Source organism: Mobula birostris, chromosome 10, assembly GCF_030028105.1.
Source record: "Mobula birostris isolate sMobBir1 chromosome 10, sMobBir1.hap1, whole genome shotgun sequence".
NCBI classification, from domain to species: domain Eukaryota; kingdom Metazoa; phylum Chordata; class Chondrichthyes; order Myliobatiformes; family Myliobatidae; genus Mobula; species Mobula birostris.
Window position 1 is genome coordinate 55,679,782 of NC_092379.1, and position 26,170 is coordinate 55,705,951.

Genomic DNA, 26,170 nt, shown 5'->3' on the forward strand with positions numbered 1-26,170 from the left:
ACGCAGCCGACAGAACCTGAGGGTTACATAAGCAAGGAGTTTTATAACGAATCTTAGGATACAGACTGTATAATAGTAGGAACACTGTGCCACAAGAGGTGGTGAAACCTGATACAATTAGTAAGACAGGAACTTAACTAGGTAAGGCAGAGAAAGATATTGCCCTAATGAAGGAATAAGGAATGAGTGGAGAATGTTAAAGGTCATCATGGATATGGGCAGAAGGACTCATTTCTGTGTTGTACAGCTAGGGCAAATGATCAGAATTATTGTGAGATAAGGAAGTGTTGGAAGTGGGAAAGGAGTAGTGGGAAGGTGGTGGAAGTTGAGTGGTTGTTTATAGATTGAAACTCCAGAGTGCCATTCAATTACCACACGCTTATGCTTGATAGCTTCACACTGGAAATCAGCTTCATTGTCATACTTAACCTCAGTCATGAGGGTGGCCCTTGATTGTATTATGCGTACAATTAGATGAATGCTGGGGAATCCTGAATGCATCCAGACCCTGCTGACCCAAAAGCTGTTCTGCACAAACTGTCTTCATCTCCCTTTAGCTTCCAGAGGCCAAGGAAAGCCCAAATGACTAATGAAAAATTTGTAAAGCAGAGATATCCAGCCTGCTTAAAATACTTAAATTGTTGAACTAATTAGCAGGGGGATGGGAACCAGAGTGACAGCACTCAGGATGGGACAGATGGTAAAAAAACGATAGCGTGCAGTCAGACTGTCAGGAAGAGCAGGCAGATGGTAGGACAAAACTGCAGCTAGCATGGTGAGTATCAGTGCATTAGGGATGCAGAATCATAAACAGTAACAAATACGGTACTCAAATTGTTAGATATCAATGCACAGAGTATAAGAAATAAGGTGGATGATCTTGTTGCACTTTTACAGACTGTTGGGCACGATGTGACCAACACTGAATCATGGATGAAGGATGGTTGTAGTTGGGAGCTGAATGTTCAAGGTTACCCACTGTATTGGAGGGGTAGAAAGGTAGGCAGAGGGGGTGGCGTGGCTCTGCTAGTAAAGAATGGCATCAAATCAGTAGAAAGATGTGACATAGGATCAGAAAATGTTGAATCCATGTGGATTGGGTGAAGAAACTACAAGGGTAAAAGGACCCTGATGGCTAGGATGTGGACTACAGATTACTAGGAAAGTAGAAAAGGCGTCAAAAGGGCAATGTTATGTTAGTCATGGGAGATTTTAACATGGATGTGGGAGATTAGGAAAATCAGGTTGACAGTGGATCACAAGAGAGTGAATATGTTGAATGCTTATGAAATGGCTTTTTAGAGCAGCTTGTCGTTGAGCCTACTAGGGGATCAGCTATACCGGATTGAGTGCTATGCAACGAATCGGAGGTGATCAGGAAGCTTAAGGTAAAGGAACCCTTAGGAGTCAGTGATCACAATACGAGTTCAACTTGAAATCTAATAGGGAGAAAGTAAAGTCTGACGTGGCAGAATTTCAGTGGAGTAAAGGAAACTACAGTGGTATGAGAGAGGAGTTGGCTAAAGTAAATTGGAAGGAGAGGCCACGAGGGATGACAGGAGAGCAGCAATATAGAAACATAGAAAACCCACAGCACAATACAAGCCCTTTGGCCCACAAAGTTGTGCCGAACGTGTCCCTACCTTAGAAATTACTAGGCTTACCCATAGCCCTCAAGCAATGGCTTGAGTATCTCAGAAAAATAAGTAAGATGTAGGATAGATGTATTCCAAAAACAAAGAAATACTCAAACCACAAAAAAATACAACTGTGGCTGACAAGGGAAGTCAAGGCTAATATAAAAGCAAAAGAGGGCGTACAACAAAGCAAAAATTAGCAGGGAAATAGAGGATTGGGAAGCTTTTAAAAACCTACAGAAAGCAATTCAAAAATCATTAGGAGGGAAAAGATGAAATATAAAAGCAAGCAAATGAACAATATCAAGGTAGAAAGAAAAAGCTTTTCCAAATATACCAAAAATGAGAGATGAAAGTAAATTTAGGAACACTAGAAAATGAGGCCAGAAAAATAATAATGAAGGCCAAGGAGATGGCAGATGAACAGAATGAGTATTTTGCATCAGTCCTCACTGTGGAACACACTAGCAGTGTGCCAGATATTGACAGGTGTGAGGGAAGAGAAATAAGTGCAGTTACTATTCCAAGGGAGAAGGTTGCTCAAAAAGCTGAATTACCTAAAGGTGCACAAATCACCCGGACTAAATGAACCGCACCCAGGGTACTGAACGAGGTAGTGGTAGAGATTGTAGAGGCATTAGTAATGATCTTTCAAGAATCGTTGGACTTTGGCATGCTGCCAGAGGACTGGAAAATTGCAAAAGTCACGTCACTCTTTAAGAAAGAAGGGAGGCAGCAGGAAGGAAATTAGGAGTCAATTGTTAAGGATGAGGTCATGGAGTACTTGGTGACACACAACAAGATAGGACAAAGCTAGTACTGTTTCCTTAAGGGATAATCTTACCTGACGAAGTTGTTGGAATTCTTTTGAGGAGATTACAGTAGGATAGATAAAGAAGATGCAGTGGATGTTGTATATTTGGATTTTCAGAAGGCCTTTGACAAGGTGCCACACATTAGGCTGCTTACCAAGTTAAGAGTTCATGGTATTACAGGAAATTTACTAGCGCGGTTACAGCATTGGCTGATTGGTAGGAGACAGAGTAGGAATTAAGGGATCCTTTTCTGGTTGGCTACCAGTGACTAGTGGTGTTCCACAGGGGTCATTGTTGGGACCACTTCTTTTTATGTTGCATATCAATGATTTAGATGATGGAATGGATAGCTTTGTTCACAAGTTGGCAAATGATACGAAGATTGTTGGAGGAGCAGGTAGTATTGAGGAAACGGGTAGACTGCGGAAGAGAATGGGCAAGAAAGTAGCAAATGAAATACAATGTTGAGAAATGCATGCTCATGCACTTTTGTAGTTGAAATAAATGTGCAGACTATTTTCTAAAGGGGGAGAATACCCAAAAATCTGGGACGCAACGGAACTTGGGAGTTCTTGTGCAGAACACCCTAAAGGTTAGTTGATGCAGGTTGAATCAGTAGTAAGGAAAGCAAATGCAATGTTAGCATGCATTTCAAGAGGTCCAGAATACAAGAGCAGGGATGTGATACTGAGGCTTTATAAGGCACTGGTGAGGCCTCACCTTGAATATTGTGAACAGTTTTGGGCTCCTTATCTAAGAAAGATAAGATACCTAAGAAAGAAAGATTTTTTTGGATCGGGACAACAGAGCAGCGTGCGAGCTGAGTTCTGAAGGAAGGCAGTTTTTAAAAAAAACTTATTTGAGTGCAAGAAGGACGAGCCTGCACAGGCGCATGACATAACAGGACAGCACGGAGAGTTTAAAAAGGAAGGTTACTTCCAACGGCTTTCTTTTGGACCGGGACAACAGAGCGGTGTGGGAGCTGAATTCTGAAGAAAGGCAGTTTTTTTAAAAAAACTTCGAGTGCAAGAAGGACAAGACTGCGCAGGCACATGACGTAACAGGACAGTGCAGAGAGTTTAAAAAGGAAGGTTACTTCCAATGGCTTCCTTTTGCATCGGGACAACAGAGCAACGTGGGAGCTGAATTCTGAAGGAAGCCAATTTTTTCAAAAAACTTCTTCGAGTGCAAGAAGGATGAGACTGCGCAGGCACGTGATGTAACAGGACAGCGCGGAGAGTTTAAAAAGGAGATCACCCTATACAGCAGGTAGCAGAGTGAGTGGTAGTAGAGTGTAGGGCTTTGGCTTCAATGGGCTTCGGTGGTAAATGGGAAGAGGCGAGAGCGAAGCACCAACTCTTCCACCGCTCCCCCCTTGGCGAATCGGCCCGGACAGACAGGAACAGCAGGGCTCACACAGCAAACGGTACGAGATAACGGTTTGAAAAGTTTGTCTGTTTGGCAAGGTAAGTGGGTGAGTACCTGTTTCATTCCTGTAGAATTAGATAGCATGCCTGCAGGGTTAGTGCTTTGTTCAGGGTGTCAGATGTGGGAATCCTGGGAGACCTCCAGCCTCCCTGATAGCCACATCTGCGCCAGGTGCACCGAGATGCAGCTCCTCAGAGACCATGTTATGGATGTTATGGAGCTGCAGCTTGATGACCTTCTGCTTATCAGGGAAAATGAAGAGGTGATAGATAGGAGCTACAGGGAGGTAGTCATCCCTAGGCTACAAGGATCAGAAAACTGGGTGACTGTCAGGAGAGGGAAGGAAAACGCCCGGATAGTGGACAGCACACCTGTGGCTGTCCCCCTCAGCATCAAATATCTTTTTCTAGATGCTGCTGAGGGGGATGACCTGACAGGGGACGCCCATGGTGACCGGGTCTCTGGCACTGAGCCTGGTGCTGTTGTGCAGGAGGAAAGGAGGGAGACGAGGAATGCGGTAGTCATAGGGGATTCCATAGTCAGGGGAACGGACAGGAGATCCTGTGAGCCTGATAGAGATACCCGCATGGTGTGTTGCCTCCCAGGTGCCAGGGTACAGGATGTCTCGGATCGGGTCCAGAATATTCTGAAGGGGGAGGGCGAGCAGCCTTGGTACATGTTGGTACCAATGACAAGGGAGGAGGTCCTGAAGAGAGATTTCTGGGAGTTAGGAAGGAAGCTGAGAAGCAGGACCTCCAGGGTAGTAATCTCAGAATTGCTACCTGTGCCACGTGCTAGCGAGGGGAAGAATAGTAGGATCAGGCAGATGAATGCATGGCTGAGAGACTAGTGCAGGGGGCAGGGCTTCAGATTCTTGGATAATTGGGATCTCTTCTGGGGGAAGTATGACCTGTTCAAAATGGACAGGTTACACCTGAACCCGAAGGGGACCAATATCCTGGCGGGAAGGTTTAATAGAGCTGTTAGGGAGGGTTTAAACTAATTTGGCAGGGGGATGGGAACCGGAATGACAGAGCGGAGGAAGAGGAAAACAGAAATAAATCTAAGATAGTGAGCAGTAAAGATGTCAGGAAAGACAGGCAGGTGATGGGGCAAATTTGTAGCCATTGGGATGAGTTGCAGTGCAATAAAGTTGCAGTGAAATCAAAGCAAAAAGTACCAAATACTGGTCTTAAGGTGTTGTACTTAAATGCACACAGCATAAGGAATAAGGTGGATGATCTTGTCATACAGCTACAGATTGGCAGGTATGATATTGTGGCTATCACTGAGACGTGGCTAAAGGATGCATGTCTCTGGGAGCTGAACGTCCAAGGATACGCGGTGTATCGGAAGGATAGGAAGGTAGGCAGAGGGGGAGGCGTGGCTTTACTGGTAAGAAATGATATTAAATCATCAGAAAGAGATGATATAGGATTGGAAGGTACAGAATCTTTATGGGTTCAGCTAAGAAATCGGAGGGGTAAAAGGAACCTGATGGCAGTTATTTATAGGCCTCCAAACAGCTGCAGTGATGTGGATTACAAATTACAACAGGAAATAGAAAAGGCTTGTCAGAAGGACAGTGTTATGATAATTGTGGGGGATTTTAACATGCGAGTGGATTGGGAAAATCAGGTCAGCACTAGATCTCAAGAGAGAGAATTTGTAGAATGTCTATGAGATGGCTTTTTAGAACAGCTTGTTGTTGAGCCCACTAGGGGATCGGCTGTACTGGATTGGGTATTGTGTAATGAACCGGAGGTGATTAGAAAGATTGCGGTGAAGGAACCCTGAGCAGGCAGTGATCGTAACATGATTAGAGTTCACTGTGAAATTTGAAAAAGAGAAGCCGAAATCTGATGTGTCAATATTTCAGTGGAGTAAAGGAAATTATAGTGGCATGAGAGAGAAACTGGCCAGAGTTGACTGGAAAGGGACACTGGCGGGAAGGACGGCAGAGCAGCAGTGGCTGGAGTTTATGCGAGAAGTGAGGAAGGTGCAAGACAGGTATATTCCAAAAAAGAAGATATTTTCAAATGGAAAAAGGATGCAACCGTGGCTGACAAGAGAAGTCAAAGCCAAAGTTAAAGCAAAGGAGAGGGCATACAAGGAAGCAAAAATTCGTGGGAAGACAGAGGATTGGGGAGTTTTTAAAAGCTTACAAAAGGAAACTAAGAAGGTCATTAAGAGGGAGAAGATTAACTATAAAAGGAAGCTAGCAAATAATATCAAAGAGGATATTAAAAGCTTTTTCAAGTGTATAAAGAGTAAAAGACAGGTGAGAGTAGATATAGGACCGATAGAAAATGATGCTGGAGAAATTGTAATGGGAGATCAGATTGTGGAGGAACTGAACGAGTATTTTGCATCAGTCTTCACTGAGGAAGACATCAGCAGTATACCGGACACTCAAGGGTGGCAGGGAAGAGAAGTGTGCGCAGTCACAATTATGACAGAGAAAGTACTCAGGAAGCTGAATAGTCTAAAGGTAGATAAATCTCCCGGACCAGATGGACTGCACCCTCGTGTTCTGAAGGAAGTAGCTGTGGAGATTGCGGAGGCATTAGCGATGATCTCTCAAAAGTTGATAGATTCTGGCATGGTTCCGGAGGACTGGAAGATTGCAAATGTCACTCCGCTAATTAAGAAGGGGGCAAGGAAGCAAAAAGGGAATTATAGACCTGTTAGCTTGACATCGGTGGTTGGGAAGTTGTCGGAGTCGATTGTCAAGGGTGAGGTTACAGAGTATCTGGAGGCAGATGACAAGATAGGCAGAACTCCGCATGGATTCCTTAAAGGAAATTCCTGCCTGACAAATCTATTACAATTTTTTGAGGGAATTACAAGTAGGCTAGACAAGGGAGATGCAGTGGATGTTGTATATTTGGATTTTCAGAAAGCCTTTGACAAGGTGCCACACATGAGGCTATTTAACAAGATAAGAGCCCATGGAATTACGGGAAAGTTACATACATGGATAGAGCACTGGCTGATTGGCGGGAAACGGAGAGTGGGAATAAAGGGATCTTATTCTGCTTGGCTGCTGGTTACCAGTGGTGTTCCACAGGGATCTCTCTGACAGTGGTGTCCGAAAAGAGGATGCTGTCCAAGTTGCATGCCATCTTGGTCAATGTCTCCCATCCACTACATAATGTACTGGTTGGGCACAGGAGTACATTCAGCCAGAGACTCATTCCACCGAGATGCAACACTGAGCGTCATAGGAAGTCATTCCTGCCTGTGGCCATCAAACTTTACAACTCCTCCCTTGAGAGGTCAGACACCCTGAGCCAACAGGCTGGTCCTGGACTTATTTCCTGGCATAATTTACATATTACTATTTAATTATTTATGGTTTTATATTGCTATATTTATACTCTATTCTCGGTTGGTGCAACGGTAATGAAAACCAATTTCTCTCGGGATCAATAAAGTATGACTATGACTATCCACATTGGGGCCGCTTCTTTTTACATTGTACATCAACGATTTGGATTATGGAACAGATGGCTTTGTGGCTAAGCTTGCTGACGATACGAAGATAGATGGAGGGGCGGGTAGTGCTGAGGAAAAAGAGAGTCTGCAGAGAGACTTGGATAGATTGGAAGAATGGGCAAAGAAGTGGCAAATGAAATACAATGTTGGAAAGTGTATGGTTATGCACTTTGGCAGAAGAAATTAACAGGCAGACTATTATTTAAATGAGGAGAGAATTCAAAGTTCTGAGATGCAACAGAACTTGGGAGTCCTTGTACAGGATACCCTTACGGTTAACCTCCGGGTTGAGTCGGTGGTGAAGAAGGCGAATGCAATGTTGGCATTCATTTCTAGAGGAATAGAGTATAGGAGCTGGGATGTGATGTTGTGGATCTATAAGGCGCTGGTGAGACCTCACTTGGAGTACTGTGGGCAGTTTTGGTCTCCGTATTTAAGAAAGGACGTGCTGACATTGGAGAGGGTACAGAGAAGATTCACGAGAATGATTCCAGGAATGAGAGGGTTAACATATGAGGAACGTTTGTACACTCAGGGACTGTAGTCCTTGGAGTTTAGAAGAATGAGGGGAGACCTCATGGAAACATTTCGAATGTTGAAAGGCATGGAAACAGTGGATGTGGCAAAGTTGTTTCCCATGATGGGGGAGTCTAGTATGAGAGGGCATGACTTAAGAATTGAAGGGCGCCCATTCAGAACAGAGATGCGAAGAAATTTTTTTTAGCCAGAGGGTGGTGAATCTATGGAATTTGTTGCCACTGGCGGCAGTGGAGGCCAAGTCATTGGGTGTATTTAAGGCAGAGGTTGATAGGTATCTGAGTAGCCAGGGCATCGAAGGTTATGGTGAGAAGGCGGGGTGTGGGATTAAATGGGGGAATGGATCAGCTCATGATAAAATGGCCGAGCAGACTCGATGGGCCAAATGGCCAACTTCTGCTCCTTTGTCTTATGGTCTTATGGAAAAGATGTGCTGACATTGGAGAGGTTACAGAGGAGATTCACAAGGATGATTCTGGGAATGAAAGAGTTATCATATGAGGAACGTTTGAGAGCTCTGGGTTTGTACTTGCTGGAATGTACAAGGATTTTGGGGGAGGGGATCTTACTGAAACCTTTTGAATGTTGAAAGGCCTAGACAGAGATGTTTCCTATGGTGGGGGAGTCTAGGCTAAGAAGGTACCATTGGTAGGTGAGACTAGAACTAGGGGACATTGCCTCAAGATTCAGGGGAGAAGATTTAGGATGGAGATGAGGAGAAATTGTTTTCCCAGAGAGTGGTGAATCTGTGGAATTCTCTGCCCAGGGAAGCAATTGAGGTTTCTTCACTAAATATATTTAAGAAACAGTTAGATAGGTTTTTATATAGTAAGGTAATTAAGGGTTATGGGGAAAAGACAGGTAGATGGAGCTGAGTTTACGGACAGATCAGCCATGATCTTATTGAATGGCGGAGCAGGCTCGATGGGCTGGATGGCCTACTCCTGCTCCTATTTCTTAGGTTCTTATCTTGGAAACAATGTACTGAAACTAGAGACAGTTCAAAGGAGGTTCATGACAATGATTTCAGGATTAAACAGCTTGTCACATGAAAAGTGTTCGATGGCCTTAGGCCTGTATTCACTGCAATTTTGAAAAACGAGGGGTGTCCTAATTGAGTGGAAACAGCAGCGTACACAAAATGCTGGAGGAACTCAGCAGTGGAAATATCAAGTTGCACCACTAGACTTAACTGGCTTCTTTTTGATTTATAATTTAGTCTAGTCTCCAGACCACAATGTTTTCACTTCAGGATGATTTAAAACTTGAAATATAGATTGAAATGAAGATGATAGCTACAAATTTCAGAAAGGCAGAATTGTGAAATGGTCAAGCATAACAGATGAAATTTAATATAGTAATATGCAAAGTGATTCTTTTTGGAAGGAAGAATAAAAACCAGTCATACAAAGTAAAAGCACCACAATAAAAAAAAATGCAGTGGAAGTGACAACCGGGGACACTGAAATACAAATTTTGAACATTGCAGGACAAGTTGATAAGCTTGATAAGAATGAAAAGCATCTGCGATCTGTTTAAATAATGGGAGCAGAGGACAAAAGCAGTGTAATGGTCACAGTTGTGCCCATTTCTGGACAGCAATTACGGAAGAATGACAAAGCTTTGGAGAAGGAACTGTTACACAGAGCCGAAAAAGGTGCTCTTTGCTGAAGAGTAGTTTGAGAAACAAATTAGATAAACATTTTGAGAAGCAGTCTGATTAGGGTTAGTCAGCATAGCTTTGTGAGGGGCAGGTCATGCCTCATGAGCCTGACTGAATTCTTTGAGGAACTGAAAAAACAAATTAATGAGGGTATAGCAGAAGATACAATGTATATGGATTTTAATAAGGCATTTGACAAGTTTCCCCATGGTAGGCTCAAAAAGTCAGGAGGCATAGGATCCAGGGAAACTTGACTGCCTGGATACAGAATTGCTTGCCCACAGAAGGCAGACAGGGATGAAGATGGAGTGTATTCTGCCTGGAGTTCAGTGAACAGTGGTGCTCCATAGGAATCTGATCTAGGACCCCTGCTCTTTATGATTTATAAATGAATTACAAATTATTTGGATGAAGAAATGGAAGGATGGATAAGCAAGTTTGCAGATGACACGAAGGTGGATAGTGTAGATGGTCACACTGGAACATTGATATGATGCAAATCTGGACTGAGACGTGGCAAATGAAGTTCACTCCGGAAAAATATGAAGTCATACACCTTGGAAGGTCAAACAAAGGCAGAATATAGGGTTAGTGGCAGGATTCTGAGTAGTGTGCAGGAACAGCAGGGCAAAGATCCCACAACATTGTCACACAAGTTAACAAGGTGGTTAGGAAGGTGGCATTCATTAGATGAGAGACAGAGTTCAAGAGCAACTCTATAAAACTCTGGTTAGACCACACTTGGAATATTGTGTTCATTTCTGGTCGCCTCATTATAGAAAGAAAATGGAAGCTTTAGAAGGCGCAGAAGATAAATTTCAGGATGCTGCCTGGATTCAAGAGCAAGGAGAGGTTAAGTGAGCTAAGGCTTTTCTCTCTGGAGCGAAGTACCAGAGGTGAATAAATAGAGGTATACCCTGTGATGAGGCATAAATATAGTGGATAGCCAGATATTTTTGCAGGTGGAAATGGCTAATACATTTAAGGTGGTCAGAGGGAAGTGTGAGTGGGGGGACGGGACGGATGTCAGAGGTAAGTTCTTTGTACACAAAGAGTGGTAGGTGTGTGGGATGTACTGCTTGGGTGGGGGAAGAGGCAAGATACATTAGGGACATTTAAGGGACTCTTAAATAGGCACAAGGATTTCCACATGGAAATGAAGCATTAGATTATCTTAGAATAAGCTAAAAGGTCAGCACAACATTGTGGACTTAAGGGTCTGTACTGTGCTGCACTGCTCTATGTTCTAAAATGATTCCAGTGTCAGTAGGAGAGGGTAACACAGATGGGAAAGTATACAGGATGCAATGTTTGACAGAGTGAATCAACGGTAATGAGCCAGAGACAACTCAACAACTAAGAAGTTTCTGCAAGAAGGCAAATGTTTGGAATTCTCTACTTCAGAGGCCCAGGTAAGCTCAGATATTGAGTTAATTTGAACAGAGATCTATAGGTTTCTGACTATTAAAAGGGAAAATGCAGCAAGATATACTGACCTAAAATATTTTGATTAATGATGGAAAAGGCTTGAAGGGCTAACTCCTATTCCCAATTCTTATTTTCTCATAAATGTGAAAAAGGGTTTTGTTGGGCAATGAGAGAAAAGCAGCATAATGTGACTAGTTAACTAGTTCATTCAAAAAGTTGGTAACAAATGCAAGGAACTATGTGTCTCCCCCTGTGTTGTAAGATTTAAGGATTCTCTAAATATTTATCACAGGATTTACAATAGCTGATTGAGTTCAAAGTCACTAACCTCTGAAGAATTGTTAGGTTCCTCCATGTGACGAACACTGCGAGTACGACGTTCCACAGTTGAACGTGTTTGATAAAAATATTGATTTCGGCGTTGAATCCGCCTCCCTGAATGTGGAAAATAATCCTGACCATCGCCCTACAACAGAAAGAGAAAGGTTCACTCTCCAGACACTTACAAAAATTATCACAAGACGTTTATAGCTGCTGAGTAGTATTACTGGCTTATGCAGAATTGACAGTGTAAATTCCAGGAAAATGAAAACATTGTAGGAAATGGGACAACAAAAGGAGCTGAACAAGGGACATGGCAAAGATTCACGTGACATTTAGGTCACTCGGAGCCCTGTTGGCAGCTGATGAAGTAACATCGTTTCAGATTGCTCCTACCTGTTTACTTAATTGTCTCCTACCAGTCTTTTTTTTGAAACCTCATTATAATACTGCTTTACTATGGCTGGGAAAAGAACAAAAGCTTCTGCAAAAGAAAGAGAAACAGAAGATAAATCCCCAGTCACTTTGGATTCAATCAATGACTTCCTTAAGCAGCAAAAATCAGAATTTTTTGAGGAGTTTCAACGACTTAACGCCGAATTGAATACAATTCAACCAACTTTATCTGAGTACAAGAACTGAATTCAGGAAAATATTGCGAAGCTGGTAACACTTGATGATACAATTAACTCTGCAAAGAGTTATCTTTATCCAATGATAAAATGATGAAAAGGATTATCAATCTAGAAAATAGAAACAGGAGAAATAACTTGTGAATTTTGGGTCTTGAAGAATCAACTGTAGGCGCTGACCCTACGAAGTTCTTTGCAAACTTTCTGAAACAGCGATTCCCTGCTTTATTCACTTCCGAGCCGAAGCTCGATCGAGCTTATCGCTCACCGACTTCGAAGACATTGTCATCGGCAGCCAGACCCAGATCGGTCATTCTAAGTTTTCATGATTTTCATATTAAGGACCTTTAAATTCGCCATACCCGTCAACAAGGACTGATCGATTTCCAACGTTACAAGGTCAGATTTGTGGAAGACTATTCGGCTGATCGCATGAAATATAAAGAAGTTATGTCAGAATTCCATAATAAAGGATATTAACCATCCCTTCCGTTTCCTGCCCGTCTGAGTATTGTTTTGAAGAACGGATTGGGAAAAAGAATAAAGTTGGTTGAAGAAGCAAAAGAGTTTCTGAAGGATGAAATCTAAAACTGTTATATTTTTTATTTGATCAATTTTTTCTTCTGTTAATATGAATTTGAGATACGGTTTCAATAAGCTTACCTTTTGGCTGTTCATATATTGTCTTTTTTCTTACTTTTTATTATATCCCTTTTTGAGGCTTTATTTTAATCCAGTTTTCTTTGAATTTGTTTAAACTGATCCTTTTATATTTTCGAATACTGAGTTATTTTTCTTTTTTTGTTGCGTCTTGGTAGGGACATAATGACCTTGTAGGACCGGAGTTTCTGTCAACAGGATTTTTTGGTGAGGGTGCTTAGTTCTTAGCTCGCTGACTGCTTATTGGTCAGCTTTCTTGCTTTGGGTGGGGAAGGGGATAGGGCCTATTTCTCTCTGGGAGCTGTGTTGGGTTGATGATATGATTGCCTGTTTGATTACCATACCATAAGGTTTGCATTTTAGTTTTAATAACTTATGGCCAGATCTTTTAATTCCATGTTGATTGGTATTTAAAATGGTTCGAAATATTAACTTATTTAGTTTGAATGTGAAAGGGCTGAATCACCCCATTAAACGGAACAAAGTGTTTGCTTATATTAAAAAATTAAAAGCACCCATTATTTTCTTACAAGAAATGCACATGCGCAGCTGTGATAGCTTACGTTTCTTTACTCAGTGAAAGGGTATGCAATTCCATTGTTTAATGCAAAATCATGTGGAGTTTCGATTTTTGTAGAGAATACAGTTTCCTTTGTTCAGCATAAAGTTCTTTCGGACCCTAACGGTCGATTTGTTATTGTATCAGGGAGTTTAGATAGTAAATTGATTGTTTTAGCTAATGTATATGCCCCCAATGTAGACGATCCAGGTTTTTTTGAACATCTATTTTCATTTTTGCCAGATTTGTGTACTTACTCTCTTGTGATGGGAGGAGATTTTAACTACTGGTTAGATCCAGTATTAGATCGCTCATCTGTCAAACCAGCCACACTTAATAAATCAGCTTTGTTTATCCAATCCTTTCTAACTAAATGTGGTATAGTTGATGCTTGGCGTTTTCTTCATCCAACGGACAGGGAGTATTCTTTTTTCTCTCATGTTCATCATTCTTATTCCAGAATTGATTTTTTTTTATTGACAGTCAAATGATTCTATTGGTTCGATCAATCGAATATAAAGAGATTGCTATTTCTGACCACTCTCTTGTACTTCTATCTTTAAATCTTCCTGGTCCTATCCCTATGAGTAGACTTCATTGATTTAATTTAACTCTGTTATCCGATGAGGACTTTTTAAAATTTACGGTGAATCAAATTACTCTTTTTTTTGAAGAAAATACGTTGGAAGAGACGTCTAGTCTTATTATATGAGATACTTTTAAAGCATACATCCGGGGTCAAATTATTTCTTATACTGAAAACATCATTAAAAAAGTTAACAGAGAGAGAAATGAACTAGCTAATCAGTTAAAATAACTGGACCATAAATATGCATCGGTACCTGATCCTGAAACATACAAGAGACATATTGAAACTAAAACTAAATATGATCTTCTTTTAACGTATCCAATTGAAAGCCAACTTTTAAAAGATAGAAGTCAATTTTATATTCACGGAGATAAAACTGATAAGCTACTGGCTAATCAATTAAAGCCATTTATAGCCAAGCGGCAAATCAAAGAAATACGTAAAATTAATCGGGAAATGACAACTGACCACCTTGAAATTAATAACACTTTTAGGGAATTTTATTGTAAATTGTATAGTTCTGACTCTGTTAATGATAATATCGCAATGAATAATTTTTTAGATCAATTGAATATTCCTAATCTTTCGATAGATGATCGTAGGCAATTGGATCAACCCATTTCCCAGGAGGAAATTGCTCAAGCTATTCAATAATTGCATTCTGGGAAATCCCCAGGACCCGATGGATTCTTTGGAGAGTTTTATAAGGCTTTTTTCTCCTTGATTATACCACCCTTATGTTCTACCCTTACAGATTCCTTTAAGGTAGGAAGATTACCACAGTCTTTTTATGAAGCTTCCATTTCGCTTATGCTCAAAAAGAATAAGAATCCTACTGAATGTTCTTCATATAGACTTATTTCTTTACTCAATTTTGAAACTATAATTTTATCTAAAGTGTTGGCTCACAGATACGAAAATATATCTTCTATAGTCTCGGATGATCAGACAGGATTTATTAAAAATCGATATTCCCATTTCAATATATGGCGTTTGTTAAATGTTATGCACTCTCCATCTAAGGAAATATCGGAATGTGTGATATCTTTGGATGCGGAGAAGGCTTTTGACAGAGTTGAATGCAATTATCTATTTACATCCTTAGAAAAATTTAATTTTGGACCTAATTTTATTCATTGGATTAAATTACTTTATTTATTTCCCTCTGCTCGGGTTCTTACTAATTTTCAGAATTCTAAACCCTTTAAACTCCAACGTGGAACTAGACAAGGTTGCCCTTTGAGCCCTCTGCTTTTGATTAGGTATTAGAACCCTTCACAATTGCTTTTCGAGAGTCTAAAGAGATTACTGGTATTTTAAGGAGAGGTTCTATTCATAAAGTGTCGTTCTATGCTGATGACTTATTGCTTTTTATATCTAATGTTACAACCTCCTTACCATTTATGTTCCGCTTATTGACTAATTCTCAGTTCTCAGGATATAAATTAAACTTACATAAGAGTGAACTGTTTCCTTTACACAAGTTAATACCAACTGATATTAACCTTCCTTTTAAAATTTTAAGAAAACAATTTACATATTTAGGAGTAACAATTACTAAGAATTTACATATTTAGGAGTAACAATTACTAAGAATTATAAAGATTTATTTAAGGAAAATTTTTTAAGTTTAATGAATTATGTTAAAAAACACTTTCTAATTGGTTACCTCTCTCTTTATCACTGATTGGCCAAATTAATTCTATTAAAATAAATATCTTACCTAAATTTATATACCTTTTTCAAGCTGTGCCTGTTTTTATTCCTAAATCTTCTTTTGACTCTTTGGATTCAATTCTTTCTTCCTATATATGGAAGAATAAGAAACCTCGTATAAATAAAACTCACCTTCAAATAACCAAACGGAACGGAAGATTTGCTTTATCCAATTTTAGGTTATATTATTGGGCAGTTAATATACAAAATATTACATTCTGGATATATTACATTAACCATGAGAATTGCCCTATATGGATTTCCTTGAAAGTCAACTCTGTTAAGAAATTTTCTAATATTTCTTTACTCCGATCCTCGCTTTCTTTATCTTTAAATAAACTAACTGACAATGTGGTGGTCAAACATACTTTGAGGATTTGGTTAGAGTTTAGAAAACATTTTAGTTTATTGAGATTCTCCCTCTCAAAACCCATCTTTTCTAATTGTTTTTTTAAAACCATCTTTAATTGACTTATCTTTTAAAGAATGGGACAAATTGGGTATTAAACAATTTCAGGATTTGTTTGATGGAGGGAATCTCTCTTCTTTTGTGCAACTTTCAATGAAATTTTAAACTTTCCAATACTCACTTTTTTCGATACTTACAGATTAGAGATTTTTTAAGATCTCAATTACATACATTTCCTACAAGTCCAGATAAGAATATAATAGATACAATTTTTAATCTGAAACCCTTTGATAACGGTTCAATATCTTACATCTATGGTCTACTGTTGGGACTGAGAAAGGTCTCTTTAGATAAAATTAAAGGAGATTGGGAAAAGGATTTACAGCTTTTCATATCTGAAGAGAGCTGGAAGATTATTTTAAAATTGATTAATTCTTCATCATTATGTGCTCATTCTTTATTACACTTCAAGGTGGTACATAGAGTTCATATGTCTAAAGACAAGCTCTCTCATTTCTACACAGATATTTCCCCTTACTGTGATAGATGTACCAATGGATTGGCCACACTAATTCATATGTTTTGGACATGACCGAGCCTCGAAAAATTTGAGAGATGTATTTCAAACCTTTCCTGTACTTTTCAATGTCAATTTTAAGCCCAATCCTTTGACTGCCATGTTTGGTATTGTTGAGGATAGTGCCACAAAATTGAAGCCATCCAATTTGCGGGTATTGGCCTTTATGTCTCTTATGGCCAGGAGGGTGATCTTGCTCAAGTGGAAGGAAGCCCACTCATGTTCAATGGCTATCTGATGTTATGTTGTGCCTTGATCTAGAGAAGATTCGTTGTTCGATTTCTGATTCTAAACATGATTCTCTAATGTTATGGGGACCCTTTCCAAATTATTTTCATAATCTTTGAACTGTTATTAAAGTATGGATCTGAGCCATTATTATTATAATATTATATGGTAAGATATTTTTCTTTTCTCTTTTTCTTTAACGAACCAGCTCATTTTGGTAGTTGGGGTAGATTTTTTTTAATATAATAAAATTATTTAATTTTATTTCATTTCATAATTCAATCTTTTTTTCTAGATGATTGATTTGGAATATAGGATTCTGTGATCATATTACTGTGATTTAAATGTAATGTAATTTGTATTATTTACTTGTATCCTTATGAATTTTGTATTTGTATTCACGCAATTTATATAATATCAATAAAAATATTGAATAGACATTTAGGTCACAAAGATCTTCTTTTAAATAATATATTTACAACTTGATAAGCTATTATTAATTCCTCAAAAACAAATCTCTCAGCAACAGAGCTTCACTATTAACCAAAATTATATTAAGGTAATTGTTTTATTTATGTACTTGTCTTGCATAGATCAATTCATTACAACAATGCATTAAGGTAGTACAAGGTAAAACAATAACAGAGTGCAGAATACAGTGTAAAGGTCACAGAGAAAGTGAAATGCAGGGAGACAATGAGGCAAAAGGCCAAAACAATGTAGATTGTGCGATCAAGAGTCCATCTTATGGTATTAGGAAACCATTCAAGAGCCTTTAATAGCAGGATAGAATTTGTTCTTTAGCCTAGTGGCATGATCTCAGGCTTTCACAACTTACAATTGTGAAAGCCTGAGATCATGTTCAATGGCTATCTAATGTTATGTTGTGCCTTGATCTAGAGAAGATTCTTACAATTACAATTGGAGGGGACAAAGAAAGAATGTCTGGGGTTGGTGCTTCTTTGATTATGTTGGCAGCTTTACCGAGGTAGCAAGAAGTGTAGACAGAGACCACAGATGTTTCCATGATGTAGTGAGCTGTGTCCATAATTTATTGGAGTTTTTCGAGGATGTAACCAGGAAGATAGACGCGGGAGATCCAGTGGATGTGGTGTACCTTGACTTTCAGAAGGCATTTGATAAGGTACCACATAGGAGATTGGTGGGTCAAATCAGAGTTCATGGCATTGGGGGGAGAATATTGACATGGATAGAAAACTGGTTGGCAGATAGAAAGCAAAGGGTAGCAGTGAATGGGTGTTTCTCGGAATGGCAGGTGGTGACTAGCGGGGTGCCACAGGGCTCGGTATTGGGACCACAGCTGTTTACGATTTATGTCAATGATTTAGAGGAAGGCATTGTGAATAACATCAGCAAGTTTGCTGATGATACTAAGCTGGGTGGCAGTGTGACATGTGATGAGGATGTTAGGAGAATTCAAGGTGACTTGGATAGGCTGGGTGAGTGAGCAGAAACTTGGCAGATGGAGTTTAATGTGAATAAGTGTGAGGTTATTCACTTTGGGAGCAAGAATAGGAAGGCAGGTTATTATCTGAACGGTGTGGAGTTAGGTAAGGGAGTTAGGTAAGAGATCTAGGAGGACTTGTTCATCAGTCTCTGAAGGTGAATGGGAAAGTGCAGCAGGCAGTGAAGAAGGCTAATGGAATGTTGGCCTTTATTACAAAAGGAATTGAGTACAAAAGCAAGGAAATACTTTTGCATTTGTACAGGGCCCTGGTGAGACCACACCTGGAGTATTGTGTGCAGTTTTGGTCTCCAGGGTTAAGGAAGGACATCCTGGCTGTGGAGGAGGTGCAGCGTAGGTTCACTAGGTTAATTCCTGAGATGTCCGGACTGTCTTACGCAGAGAGGTTAGAGAGACTGGGCTTGTACACGCTGGAATTAAGGAGATTGAGGGGGGATCTGATTGAGACATATAAGATTATTAAGGGATTGGACAAGATAGAAGCAGGAAATATGTTCCAGATGCTGGGACAGTCCAGTACCAGGGGGCATGGTTTAAGAATAAGGGGTAGGTCATTTAAGACAGAGTTGAGGAGGAACTTCTTCTCCCAGAGAGTTGTGGAGGTGTGGAATGTGCTGCCTCAGAAGGCAGTGGAGGCCAATTCTCTGGATGCTTTCAAGAAGGAGCTAGATAGGTATCTTATGGATAGGGGAATCAAGGGTTATGGGGACAAGGCAGGAACCGAGTATTGATAGTAGATGATCAGCCATGATCTCAGAATGGCGGTGCAGGCTCAAAGGGCTGAATGGTCTACTTCTGCACCTATTGTCTATTGTCATAACTCTCTGCAATTTCTTGCAGCCACGGTCATCCAAAAAGGATGTTATGCTGCAGATACAAATTACTGTGGGTCAAAGGGGATGTGCCAAACATCCTGAGTCTCCTGAGGAACTAGAGTTGCTGGTAGGTTTTCTTGGCTGTGGTGTCAAATGAAGTGGGACTAGGACAGGGTAATGCTTTCTAAGCAGTCCATGAACCTCATCTCACAATTCACCTTTTGTACTATTCATTTATTTTTGTAATTTATAGCACTTTATACGGAAACCTACCAAATATTGAAAAGCCTACATAGAATGCATATGGAGACGATATTTCTCATAATGAGAGTCTAGGACCAGACAGCACAGCCGCAGAATAGAAGGATATCCCTTTAGAACAGAGAACAAAAATCCTCAAAAACTGTAGCACAGGTAGAAGATCGTTAAGAAGTTAAATGGGATACTTGCCTTTATTAGTCAGTGCATAAAACATATGAACAGGGAGGTTATGGTGCAATTTTTATAAAATATTAGTAAGGCCACAACTGAAATACACACTATGGTAAGGATTTAATTGCACTGACAGCATGCAAAGGAGATTTACTAGGCAGTTGCCTGGAAATGCAGTATTTCATTTAAATCAAGAGGGTGGATATATCAGCTTTGGTTTCCATGATACAGAGAAGGTTCACTGGGTCCGAAATCCAAAGACAATTACTCCTATTAAAAACATTAGGAAAGGTAGGACCTCTCAAGGATAAAGGAGGCAATTTCTGCTTGAAGCCTGAAGATGTGAACAAGGTACAGTAGGAACGGGCTCTTCTGCCCATGATGGCTGCGCAGACAATTATGCCAACCTACTGTAAACTAATATGTCTCTATGCACTATACACAAATTCTAAATAGAGCAGAGTTCCATCACAAGCACAATTCTCCCTGCCAGAGGATATCTTCAAGAAGCAGTATCCATCAATCCAGGACATGCCCTCTGTGTTACTACCATTGGGGAGAAGGTAAAGAAGGCTGAAGAGCCACATACAACATTTTAGAGACAGCTTCTTTCGTCATCAGATTCCTGACAGTCACAAATTCATGAACACTATCTCATTCTTCATCTTTTGAACTATTTATTTTGCAAACTTAAAGCAATTTTTATGTCTTGCACTGCACTGCTACTGCAAAACAAAAAAAAATGACAAGGTGTCAGTGATAAAATGTGTCAGTGACTCTGAGTTTCTGTGACATTTTGAGTACTATTTTCGCAATTCAAAGCCCTGAATCAACATTGAAGCCTCACAACTGGGAACTTTACTAATTCAAGCAAATACAAGAAATGTAAAGTTCCACAGATCAAAAACCAATGGACCCTAAATATAAAGTATTTTGCTCCCTGAGGAGGTTACAGACATTTGTGACGCTTGAATAATTTTTTGCCTACAACATTCCTAATCCATGCTCACTCCAAATAGAGCTTAGTATGTGGCTGTCAGCCCATACTCAATGATGACATCAACTGGCCTGCTTTCATACTTTTGTATGCATGTTGCAGTACACCCACTGACCACTTGATAAGGTACACCATCTAATCAGCAGTACTCAATGCATAGTAGCATGCATTCATGGGCAAGAGATTCAAAGGTTGTTCAGACCAAACATCTGAATGGGGAAGAAATGTGATCAAAGTGACCTTGACCGTGAAATGAATATTGGTGCCAGAAGGGGTGGTTTGAGTATCTCAGAAATTACTTGTCTCCTGGGATTTTCATGCACAGCAGTCCCTAGAGTCCACAGAGAATGGCGCAAACAATAAAAAAAATCCAGTGAGCGGATGTTCTGTGGGTGAAAATGCCTCGTTAATGTGAGGGGTCAGAGGAGGAGAAAAGCCAAGCTGCTTCAAGCTGACAGGAAGATGATAGTAATTCAAATATTTAGATTTAGATTATGAGGACGCTCAGTCCTTGTTTATTGTCATTTAGAAATGATACAATGTTCCTCCAGAGTGATATCACAAAAAAAACAGGACAAACCAAAGACTAACACTGACAAGACCACATAATTATAACATATAGTTACAGCAGTGCAAAGCAATACCATAATTTGATAAAGAACAGACCATGGGAACGGTAAAAAAAACCAAGTTCCAATCGACTGCCCATCATCCCCGATAGCAGGCAGCAGAAGGGAGAAACACCCTCTGCCATAAACTTCTAGGCACCGACAACTATCGATGCATTGGAAGCACCCAACCCACTCAACTCTGAGTCCGTCCGAAAACTTCGAGCCTCCGGCCAGCCCTTCAACACCGAGCATCATTTCTGCCGAGCGCTTCAACCCCGTCCCGGCTGTGAGCAACATGCAAAGCCGAGGATTCGGGGCCTTCCCCTCCGAAGATTCAGGATCACACAACAACAGCGGCAGCAAAAGAGGCATTTCAGAAGTTTCTCCAGATGTTCCTCCATTCTCTCACGTCTGTTTCCATCAAATCAGAACTGTGCACGGCACCCTACTTGACAGATTACAGATATCATTCACCGGACTGGTCACGCAAGCTGCGTCGCACCGCCATCTTCTCCTAACCACATTTTACAACAGTGGTGTGCAAAAGAGCATCTCCAAATGCACAACACATCACACCTTGAAGTGGATGGCCTACAGCTGCAAAACACTACTGAAAATACACTCATGGTCACTTTATTAGGTACAGGATATACTGGGGAAAAGTGGTACTGAGTGAGTAGCGTTTTACTTTTGGCATTCCATTTATACATTCACCAGCCTCTGGTTTAACATTGTAGACCACATTTGTACTTCTCAATGTATCATGTGGCAGCATCTGCACAACTGATTTTGTGTGTATAACAGATTAGTACAGCAGTTGGTGCTGCTGTCTCAATTCCAAAGATTCTGGTTCGATTCTGACCTGAAGCAAAACTGGGCTAATTATAGCACAGCATTTAGTAGGGGACAGTACATTGTTAGCACCTGTTATTAGGCAAGTTCATATCTGACAAAAGGGTACTGGACAGCTGGTCAGAATTCATGACAAACACATTTTATGGGAAAGACAAAGATAGCTAGATCTGAGATCCATAGATGATAAATGAAGTTGCAAATTTATTTAAAAAGCAAAAGGAAGCTGAAATCAGGCAAGAGGGTAATCAGGGAGAGGATAAAGCCACTCAAGGACATGGAGGGAATTTATGCCCAAAGTCATAAAGAAGCGGGTAAAGTACGAAACAAGAACATCACACTAGTATTCAGCAAGGAGAAAGATGTAGGGGACAGTGAGACCAGGAAGGGGTTTGTTGATACTCTAGGACATGCCAATAGACTCATAAATATGCAGGGAATGGAAGAATATAAAAGATGTACAGACAGAAAGGATTTACATTTATCTGCAATTATGTTTGCACAGACATCGCGGACAAAAGAACTTACTGCCATACTGTACTGTTCTATCCTGGATAGATCACCGGGACTGGATGGGATGTATCCCAGGCTACTGTGAGAAGTGAGGCAGGAGATTGCTGAGCCTCTGGCAATGACCTTTGTATCATCAATGAGTATGGGAGAGGTTCCGTAGGATTGGAGGCTTGCAGATGTTGTTCCCTTATTCAAGAAAGGGAGTAGAGATAGCCCAGGAAATTATAGGTTAGTGAGTCTTACTTTAGTGGTTGGGAAGTTGATAGAGAAGATCCTGAGAGGCAGGATTTATGAACATTTGGAGAGGCATAATATGATTAGGAATAGTCAGCATGGCTTTGTCAAAAGTAGGTCGTACCTTATGAGCCTGATTGAATTTTCTGAGGATGTGACTAAACACACTGATGAAAGTAGAGCAGTATATGTAGTGTATATGGATTTCAGCAAGGCATTTATAAGGTACCACATGCAAGGCTTTTTGAGAAAGTAAGGAGGCATAGGATCCAAGGGGACCTTGCTTTCTGGATCCAGAACCGGCTTGCCCACAGAAGGCAAAGAGTGGTTGTGGATGGGTCATCTTCTGCATGGAGGTTGGTGACCAGTGGTGTGCCTCAAGAATCTGTTCTGGGACCCCTACTCTTCGTGATTTTTATAAATAACCTGGATGACGAAGTGGGAGGGATAAGCTAGTAAACTTGCTGATGACACAAAGGTTGGGGGTGTTGTGGATAGTGTGGAGGGCTGTCAGGGGTTATAGCAGGACATCAATAGGATACAAAACTGGGCTGAGAAGTGGCAGGTGGTGTTCAACCCAGATAAGTGTGAGATGATTCATTTTGGTAGGTCAAATATGATGGGATAATATAGTATTAATGGTAAGACTCTTGGCAGAGTGGAGGATCAGAGGGATATTGGGGTCCGAGTCCATAAGGTATTCAAAGCTGCTGCGCAGGTTGACTGTGTGGTTAAGAAGGCATACGGTACATTGGCCTTCATCAACTGTGTGGTTGAGTTTAAGAGCCAAGAGGTAATGTTACAACTTTATAGGACCCTGGTCAGACCCCAATTGGAATACTGTGCTCAGTTCTGGTCACATCACTACAGGAAGGATGTGGAAACCATAGAAAGGGTGCAGAGGAAATTGACAAGGATGTTGCCTGGATTGGGGAGCATGCCTTATGAGAATAGGTTGAGTGAACTTGGCCTTTCCTCCTTCGAGCGACGGATGATGACAGGAGAGACAAGAACCCTTTCTATGGTTTCCACGTAACCATATCATGCCTCTCCAAATGTTCATAAGTCCTGCCTCTCAGGATCTTCTCCATCAATTTACCAACCACTGAAGAAAGACTCACTGGCCTATAATTTCCTGGGCTATCCCTACTCCGTTTCTTGAACAAGGGAACAACATCTGCAACCCTCCAATCCTCCAGAAACTCTCCCGTCCTCATTGATGATGCAAAGATCATTGCCAGAGGCTTAGCAATCTTTTCCCGCGCTTCCCACAGTAACCTGGGGTATATTTCATCCAGTCCTGGTGACTTATCCATCTTGATGCTTTCCAAAAGCTCTAGCACATCCTCTTTCTTAATGTCTATATGCTCAAACTTTTCAGTCCGCTATAAGTCATCCCTACAATCACTAAGGTCCTTTTCCATAGTAAATACTGAAGCGAAGTATTCATTAAATACTGAAGCGAAGTATTCATTAAGTACCTCCGCTATCTCCTCCAGTTCCATACACACTTTTCCACTGTCACACTTGATTAGTCCTATTCTCTCACGTCTTATCCTCTTGCTCCTCATATACTTGTAGAATGACTTGGGATTTTCCTTAATCTTGCTCGCCAAGGCCTTCTCATGGCCCCTTCTGGCTCTCCTAATTTCATTCTTAAGCTCCTTCTTGTTAGCCTTCTAATTTTCTAGATCTCTAACATTACTTAATTTTTTTTGAACCTTTCATAAGCTTTTCTTTTCTTCTTGACTGGATTTTCAACAACCTTTGTACACCACAGTTCCTGTACCCTACCATCCTTTCCTTGTCTCACTGGATTGTACCTGTGCAGAACGTCACGCAAATATCCCCTAAACATTTGCCATATTTCTACCGTACATTTCCCTGAGAACATCTGTTCCCAATTTATACTTCCAAGTTCCTGCCTGTAGCCTCATATTTCTCCTTACTCCAGTTAAACACTTTCCTAACTTGTCTGTTCCTATCCTTCTCCAATGCTATGGTAAAGGAGATAGAATTATGATCACTATCTCCAAGATGCTCTCTCACTGAGAGACCTGACCAGGTTCATTTTCCAATACCAGATCAAGTACAGCCTCTCCTTTTGTAGGCTTATCTACATATTGTGTCAAGAAACCTTCCTGAACACACTTAGCAAACTCCACTCCATCTAAACCCCTTACTCTAGGGAGATGACAATCAATATGTGGGAAATTAGTATCTCCTACCACAGCGACCCTATTATTACACCTTTCCAGAATCTGTCTCCTTATCTGCTCCTCGATGTTCCTGTGACTATTGGGAGGTCTATAAAAAACACCCAGTAGAATTATTGACCCCTTCCTGTTCCTAACTTCCACTCACAGAGACTCAGTAGACCAGGGGTCCCCAACCTTTTTTGCACCGCGGACCGGTTTATTATTGACAATATTCTTGCGGACTGGCCGGACCGGGGGGGGGGGGGGGGGGGGGGGGGGCGGGTAGGGTTGCCAACGAACAAGAGTAGCAGTCAAATACGTTGTGTTTACCCCGAGAAAGACTACCATGACCATGAAGCCTTGCACAGGCACCTGTGTGCACATGCGTGACATGCGTGTACGTGCCAATTTTTTTCTACAAATCGTTTTTGGCGATTCTGTTCGGGGGGGGGGGTGTTGTTAATCACGACCGGAATATAGGTGATAAGTGGCTAATACACTCAATTTCGTTTCCAAAAGGATTTATCTAACGAATTTAATATTAAACACACAGCGCATATTTTCCTCGCATGAATATAGTGATAAGTCAATTATCAGGGGAGGAGCTTGAAGTAAGTGTTGAACGAACTTCCAGTAGAAGTGGTAGAGGCAGGTTCGATATCATCATTTAGAGAAAAATTGGATAGGTATATGGACAGGAAAGGAATGGAGGGTTACGGGCTGAGTGCAGGTTGGTGGGACTAGGTGAGAGTAGCGTTTGGCACGGACTAGAAAGGCAGAGATGGCCTGTTTCCATGTGTGACGAAGGTCCGTCACTAACTACGGACGGCACATGGTGCACTCGGTAAAACACTTATCCCCAGCAGTAATAGTGACTGGGTCTGAAACAGAGCTGCTGCATGGAGCTGTCTCATATAGAGGCAGCAGCAACCTGCACAGGTGTGCTGATGGTGGAGGATACCATCTTTAATTGGATAATTGAGTTAATTAGCTTTTGGTTGGTCTAGGGGAGGCCTAGCAGTTATAAGCCTCAGGTTACCAAGGCCACAGTTTTTTTCCCAGTATTTGTCTTGTTTTGAGGTAAATAAAAGTACCTCAATTTATTTTTGTGACTCAAGCCATCTAGTTATTTTTCTTAAACAATTGACCCACAGTTTTTTGTGACACCGTGCTGTAATTGTTATAAGTGTAACCATACAAGTCAATAGCTTCATAACATTTTAAGTAACATTTGGATATTAAACACACAGCACATATTTTCCCTGTATGAACATATAAAATCATTGCAAAACACCAATATCGCTGAATCCGTGGGAGCACTGGGCTTGTTTCCCT

The 26,170-nt window shown here is 40.8% G+C and overlaps 1 protein-coding gene across 17 annotated transcripts in view; it reads right to left on the reverse strand.

The window, feature by feature from the left end:
- brwd3 (bromodomain and WD repeat domain containing 3) overlaps positions 1-26,170 on the reverse strand; it is a 302,860-nt gene that overhangs the window by 171,262 nt on the left and 105,428 nt on the right. For 11 of the 17 annotated variants that reach the window (XR_011887509.1, XR_011887508.1, XM_072270315.1 and 8 more), the window contains exon 21: positions 11,335-11,472. Coding sequence is in view for 15 of the 17 variants with exons in the window: in XM_072270315.1 (XP_072126416.1) it covers positions 11,335-11,472 (138 nt within the window). In the remaining 2 variants the exon portion in view is untranslated. Of the gene's footprint in view, positions 1-11,334; positions 11,473-15,490; positions 15,573-17,303; positions 21,487-26,170 lie in introns of those variants that run through there. The other 6 variants (XM_072270326.1, XM_072270325.1, XM_072270328.1 and 3 more) reach the window with 4 other exon arrangements.